This window comes from Notothenia coriiceps, unplaced genomic scaffold (assembly GCF_000735185.1).
Source record: "Notothenia coriiceps isolate Sejong01 unplaced genomic scaffold, NC01 NC01_scaffold00034304, whole genome shotgun sequence".
Classification (NCBI taxonomy): Eukaryota; Metazoa; Chordata; class Actinopteri; order Perciformes; family Nototheniidae; genus Notothenia; species Notothenia coriiceps.
Genome location: NW_011367005.1, coordinates 9,550 through 16,944, shown reverse-complemented (window position 1 = coordinate 16,944; position 7,395 = coordinate 9,550). Strand labels below are relative to the sequence as shown.

Sequence of the window (7,395 nt, the reverse complement as noted above, 5' to 3'; positions counted from 1 at the left end):
CTCTGGAATAAAGGCACTCTGGCCAAAAAAGAATCTTTAAAAAATAAAAAGTAGATTACTTTTAACATTATACTCAAAGGGCCAGTAAATATCACCCCGGGGCCGGATTTGGCCCGCGGGCCGCCAATTGAATAGCCCTGATGTAGTGTCTCTACTTTAAAGAGTCCTCTCCTGCTGATGTTCAGGTGTATATCAGTATGTAGTGTCTCTACTTTAAAGAGTCCTCTCCTGCTGATGTTCAGGTGTATATCAGTATGTAGTGTCTCTACTTTAAAGAGTCCTCTCCTGCTGATGTTCAGGTGTATATCAGTATGTAGTGTCTCTACTTTAAAGAGTCCTCTCCTGCTGATGTTCAGGTGTATATCAGTATGTAGTGTCTCTACTTTAAAGAGTCCTCTCCTGCTGATGTTCAGGTGTATATCAGTATGTAGTGTCTCTACTTTAAAGAGTCCTCTCCTGCTGATTTTCAGATATATATCTATTTTTAGATAGATAAGAAGTACTTTATTGATCCCAATTTGGGAAATGTTTGCGTTGCAGCACCATCAAAAACAAGACAATGTACATTAGAGAAATGAAGACACAAGAAATAAACAGTCCAAAATATTTCTGAAATAGAAATAAAATAGCATTAAAAATTAAAAAAAAGAAGTAAAAAATAAATAAATATATATATACCCATTAAACACAGATTTAACGAGATATTACCCCGTTTTTATATTAAAACATACCACATTTAATTTCCCAAACATATGTTCTTGGTATAAGTAATTACCTGTATTTACAGTCTATAGTAATTACCTGTCAAAGTTTAATATCTATCGTTCTTAACCTCATTTACCTGTAGTGTCCTCTTTAAGAAAACGCTCGTTTGCTCTGCGCATGCGCCAAGCTTGCTGCCGGAAGTTGCAGACGCGCAGTACTATCATTAGAACAGCTGACCCGTGAACACATGGATGATAAAGTAGACCCCGGATCAGCTGTAAGGAGCTTACCTGCAGACAGGTAAACACCGCAGGAAGGTAAGAGACGCACACACACACACCTCCGCTGAAATATGAGCTAAACACACTGAAATGTGTCGTGACTGCTGTTAACCTCTTATTTTGTCATAATGGCATTTTATTTCCTCATCTTTTCCTCCGTCTTTTGGTGTTTTTAATGAGTTAAAGTGTTGTTTTTTCATATGATCACAATTGATTTATGTCATTATCTCAACACGAAAAACATATAGCAGGATAAATATGATTTAAACCTTTTATTTTCTATATTTAGTCCTTGATAATGGGTCAGTTAATTATATTTTATCCTTCAAGTTATTTTTAAGTTTAAGTTATTCATCTCAAAATAACAGGCATTTGTTTTTCAGAGATGCATTTAAAAAAATCTCAGCAAAACAATATCGTTTTTTTATAAACATTTGTAAAAAAATTCAAATATTATTTTCATTATAGACTAATTTTTTTGTATTTTTTGTATATTTAAATTTGGTGTAAATACTTGGTTTTATTCTTGAAAAATATTATATTTCAACTTATTTCCTATTGTAATAATAATAATACACTTTATTTATAAAAGCGCCTTTCAAAGGTACACAAAACAAAAAACAAAATAGCACAAACCAACACAATATAATCAATAAAAACAGATATTTTAGTATTGTAGTTTAGAATCAGAAACAAATGTATCACCAGGTAGGTTAACGGCCCGTCCACACGGCAGCGTTGCGTGTTTCAACCATGGAGGCGGGGTGTCGTTCTTTCCTATGAGAGCTGCTCATTGGGCAATGGCCCAACTTTTGAGAGAGCAAAACGTCACAGATTATCCATCATGACTGGCTGTCAGTGGTTCCCACGCGTCGCTTTGCCTCTGCTTTGCCTCTGCTTTGCTCGCTTCGAAAGTTGAGAAAAAAGTTCAACTTTTCAAGCGTCGACGGAAGCGCCAGCCAATCAAATCATATGCCAGTACAAGCTCTAGCTCTAGCGGGGCGGGAGATTAATTTGATTGGTTGTTGGTCACGCGCCAGACACGCCCAGCTGCTGTGTGGACGTACCCAGCGTACCGTACCGTAACGGAGCCTACAAACGGTGGCTTGCGTTGTCGCTTGCCGGCGGGGGGGGCTGAAACTCGACCAACAACCAATCACATGAATGTCCCGCCCCAGACACACAAGCACGCGGTTTGATTGGCTAGAGCTTGTACTGGCATATGATTCGATTGTCTGACGCCTCCGTCGAGGCGGCAAAAGTAGAACATTGCTCTACTTTTGCAGAGAGCACCGCGAGAGAAGCATTGCTCCCAGAATGCAGTTCGGCGAATCGTGACGTCACCCCATTCAAAGTAAATGGGCAGAAGCGTTGAAGCGGCAACGCACGCCGCCGTGTGTAGGCTCCGTAAAGGCCCTGACACACCAAGCAGTCACCAGAGAACACGCCGACTGTTGCGTTGGCGTATTCTCCTGCGTCTTGGCCATGTGTCGCACTGGAACACACCGTAAAGACTTCAGCCGAGCACGTACGAACTGTGCATGCGTGAGTGGCAATAACTCTCCTTGCCAGCAGGNAGAGCTTCAGATACAGTGAATACTACAACAGCATAGTGGAGTGCATATTGTGTTTAATTACATCAAACAATTTAGATCTAGAAAGGCCTTGGAGCTATATTGTTTGATGTAATTAAACACAATATGCACTCCACTATGCTGTTGTAGTATTCACTGTATCTGAAGCTCTTAATATGATTGCTCATATTTCAAGCCATCTTTTTCCCGGCCCGCTTGCTTTGGATCATTTTCATCAACCGGCCCCCATTCTAAACTAATTGAATAGCCCTGCACTACATACTGATATACACCTGAACATCAGCAGGAGAGGACTCTTTAAAGTAGAGACACTACATACTGATATACACCTGAACATCGGCAGGAGAGGACTCTTTAAAGTAGAGACACTACATACTGATATACACCTGAACATCAGCAGGAGAGGACTCTTTAAAGTAGAGACACTACATACTGATATACACCTGAACATCAGCAGGAGAGGACTCTTTAAAGTAGAGACACTACATACTGATATACACCTGAACATCAGCATGAGAGGACTCTTTAAATTAGAGACACTACATACTGATATAAGTAGAGACAGAAATGCTGTAACGTCAGAATCCTGTATCATTTCACAGAAGTAAAGAAGGTATTTAGAGGTCAGTGTGCTTCCTTGTCTCCTTGTTTCCTCGTTGGAGGTTGTTTGGAAAGAGACACTTCCTCTCTTCCTGCTTCCTTTTCTTTCTGTGCACTCAGCTCCGGTGTGGAAAGACTGAACGGGACGTACTTTCCTTTTCTTTCATTTTTTACAAAGAACAACTCTCTCACTCTGCCCTAAAACATCTCCAGCAACATGACCTCGAATTCCAATGTATCCAACATGAGACGCCTCGTGGAGCAACTGAAGCTGGAGGCGAGCGTGGAGAGAATCAAGGTACAGACGGAGAAAAGAGTTTACTTTGGGTTTTCTTAACTTAACCTAATTTACACTGTATCGATTCAACACTTCACCGTTTGTTTCTGCTTTTATTTTATACAATATATTCATTTTTTCCCCATTTTCTTATCTTCTTACAGCACAGTCATTCATACAGAATGTTTTAGCCCTATTTTCCCTATTTTGTTATATTTCCATTTTCCATTTTTCCATTCTGTTGCATATTATTTATCAATTAAACAGTTAAAAATACATTTACCTAATACAACAAGTGTCAAATGTGTTTTTTGCACTAAATAATTCTTAATAATCTGTCGTTTTGTCCGCAAATTAATGTTTTTTCTTTGGTAAAAATGTCTTATGCTTTTAGCTTTTAATCCTGTCTTTCACAACACATTTATTGCATACAAAACATGCAAATTGCTTATAAAATATGACACTTGTTATATATTAAACCACCTGATATTACAAGCAGAGCCGAACCAATTACAGACAATTATTTGGAAACTTTTTTAATTGTTAAGGGCTTTTTTTATTTCTTATTTTTTATACTTCGGACTTTCTTTATTGGAAGTTCCCAACAAGCGATTCAGACATGCTTGGTGTCGATGGATTCGTCTGATCTTTTTGTTTCATAAGATATCAGGATTTCAAAAGTACTTGAGAACACTTTCATGATCAATCATTATACATCATATCATATATATTATTCTGAAATGGACCAATCTGCACAATCACTACTTTTACTGTCGCTACTTTCACTATATTTTGATGATAATACTTTTCTACTTTTACTTGAGGAACATTTTGAATGCAGGACTTTTACTGAAACAGAGTATTCCTACACTCTGGTACTTCTACTTTTACTCAAGTACGAGATCTGAGTACTTCTACTTTTACTAAGTAGATCTGAGTACTTATTAGTACTAAATTACCAGAATGTAACAAGTAGAAAGTACAGGTATTTGTGTTTAACATGTAAGAAGTAGAAAGTACAGGTGTTTGGGTTCAACATGTAAGAAGTAGAAAGTACAGGTGTTTGGGTTCAACATGTAAGAAGTAGAAAGTACAGGTGTTTGGGTTCAACATGTAAGAAGTAGAAAGTACAGGTGTTTGGGTTCAAAATGTGAGAAGTAGAAAGTACAGGTATTGGAGTTCAAAATGTAAGAAGTAGAAAGTACAGGTATTTGGGTTCAACATGTAAGAAGTAGAAAGTACAGGTATCTTGGTTCAAAATGTAAGAAGTAGAAAGTACAGGTATTTGGGTTCAACATGTAAGAAGTAGAAAGTACAGGTATTAGTGTTCAACATGTAAGAAGTAGAAAGTACAGGTATTTGTGTTCAACATGTAAGAAGTAGAAAGTACAGGTATTAGTGTTCAACATGTAAGAAGTAGAAAGTACAGGTATTTGTGTTCAACATGTAAGAAGTAGAAAGTACAGGAATTAGTGTTCAACATGTAAGAAGTCAAAGTAAAAAGTCGTCAGAAAAATAAGTAGTGGAGTCGAGTACTGATACAAGAAAAATGTTCAGTAACAAAGTATTTGTACTCCACTTCTTCCCACCTCTGGATATCAGAATTTAAAAGTACTTGTATATTTGTTGTGTATTTGTGTAGGTGTCGCAGGCGGCTGCGGAGCTGCAACAGTTTTGTCTGCAGAACGCATCTAAAGACGCGCTTCTGGTCGGGGTCCCCACGGGGAGCAACCCCTTCAGAGAGCCTCGATCCTGCACCGTGGTGTGAAGACAACTCAGTGAGTTATATTGAGTTAGAGAAATGTCACCGGCTTGAGCTTCAAAACAGGATCCATGTATTTGTGATCCTCTCCAGAATGGAAGTAGTCATCACATACAGAGCATCAACTAGTTCCTGAACAGTGTCCTTCACATGCTGATATCCAAGAGAGGGAGTTACACAGTCACAATGGAGGAATGCCGGTTCTTCTATAATCATACATCCTGTCATGAACAAAACTCTCAAAATTCTGACTTTCTCTCAAAATTCTGTCCTTTTCTCAAAATTCTGACTTTTTTCTCAAATTATTTTTTCCTTTAACTTTTTCCTCAAAATTCGTCATTTTTTTCAAACTCTCAAAATTCTAACTTTTTCTCAAAATTCTGACTTTTTCTCAAAATTCTGACTTTTTTCTCAAAATCATTTTTTTTTTACTTTTTCTCAAAATCATTTTTTTGTATTACTTTTTCTCAAAATTCGGATTTTCTCTCAAAATTATGCCTTTCTGTCGTTTTTCTAAAAATGTCAAAATTCTGTCGTTTTTCTCAAAATATCAACATTCTGACTTTTTCTAAAAATCCTGAATTTCTCTCAAAATCTAAAAATCCTGACTTTTTACTCAAAATCTCAAACAGTGTCCTTCACATGCTGATATCCAAGAGAGGGAGTTCCACAGTTTCTACGTGGAGGAATACCGGTTCTTTGTCATGTACAAAACACTGAGTTTTTTTCTCAAAATGTTGGCTTTTTTCTGAAAATAAAAAAAATTCTGACTTTCTCTCAAAATTCAGAATTTCTCTCAAAATCTCAAAATTCAGAATTTTTCCAAAAATTCAGAATTTCTCTCAAAATCCTTACTTTCTTTCAAAATTCTGACTTATTCTCAAAATCAATTTTTTTTAACTTTTTCTCAAAATTCTGTATTTTTCTCAAAATGTATACATTTTGACTTTCTCTCAAAATCTGAAAATGATGACTTTTTCTCAAAATAATGTATTTTTTCTCAAAATGATGTATTTTTTCTCAAGATCTCAAAATTCTGACTTTTTTCTAAAAATCTAAAAATTCTGACTTTTTCAAAAATATTCGGACTTTTTGTCAAAATCTCAAAATGCTGTCTTTTTTTCTCAAGATGTCGAAATCCTGATTTTTTACTCAAAATATCAAACAGTGTCCTTTACATGCTGATATCCAAGAGAGGGAGTTCCACAGTCCAAAGATGGAGGAATAGAAAGCAGTATTCAATGTTTACTTCAGATTAGCTCCACGTCAGAAATGAGCATGCTTGTCATATGTCTCTCTCCATAGAGGCTGAATCATCATGTTAATCACATAGCTATCATATGCCTCAAACAGTCCTGATGCTCTTCTAGGTAATCACACATCCTGTCATGTTCACAGCTACAGTTGGGATACCTTTGTGATCAGGGTCTCATACTGGAAGAGGACATTCAGGATTTTCCCAACATAATGCTTTCATTTTAGGTAATGCGTATTGTTTATAAAGCAGAATTTAAAATGAGGAATTCAAACAATGGTCTTTATTTTTTGCAGGGGAGGACGAGGAACTTGCAGAAGAGGATCATTTTGTTTTGTTTGTTACATTTATGATGAAAAACTATTAACTGTTCAAATAAATGCCTTGTTTTATTTCATTACTGTTTGCATGTTTGCTTTTCTTCATTCGAAATCATATTGTAAAATAATAATAGTTTTCCGCAATAATATTAATTAATCAAATTTAAATAATAATAATAAATAATAGATGAGAAATGATAATAAATAAATAATAATAATAATAGTAATAATAAATTATAAATCATAAATTATACCTAATACCTAATAAATAATAATAAATAATAATAAATAAATAATAATAATAATAATAATAATAAATAATACATATAATTAATATCATTAATATATAATAAATAATAATACAATAATAATTATAAATTATAAATATCGAATCATAACTAATATAATAATAATAATAGATAATAATAAGAATAATAATAATAATACATAAAAATAAATAATAAAATGATAAATAATATGAATAATAATAATAATAAATAAATTAATTAATAATGTACAAATATAAAAACCACCTTTTAAGTTATTTTAGGAAGTTTTAGTGCTCATCCATAATCACAACTGACATTAAAATGCAAATTA

General features: G+C 34.9%; 1 protein-coding gene across 1 annotated transcript; it reads left to right on the top strand.

The window, feature by feature from the left end:
- Positions 1-3,280: 3,280 nt before the first annotated feature.
- Positions 3,281-6,872, top strand: gng10 (guanine nucleotide binding protein (G protein), gamma 10). The gene is made up of 3 exons (XM_010790469.1): positions 3,281-3,479; positions 5,101-5,236; positions 6,772-6,872. The coding sequence occupies exons 1-2, from the start codon at positions 3,399-3,401 to the stop codon at positions 5,224-5,226; spliced, it is 207 nt and encodes a 68-aa protein (XP_010788771.1). The 5' UTR covers positions 3,281-3,398; the 3' UTR covers positions 5,227-5,236; positions 6,772-6,872.
- The last annotated feature ends 523 nt before the right edge of the window (positions 6,873-7,395 follow it).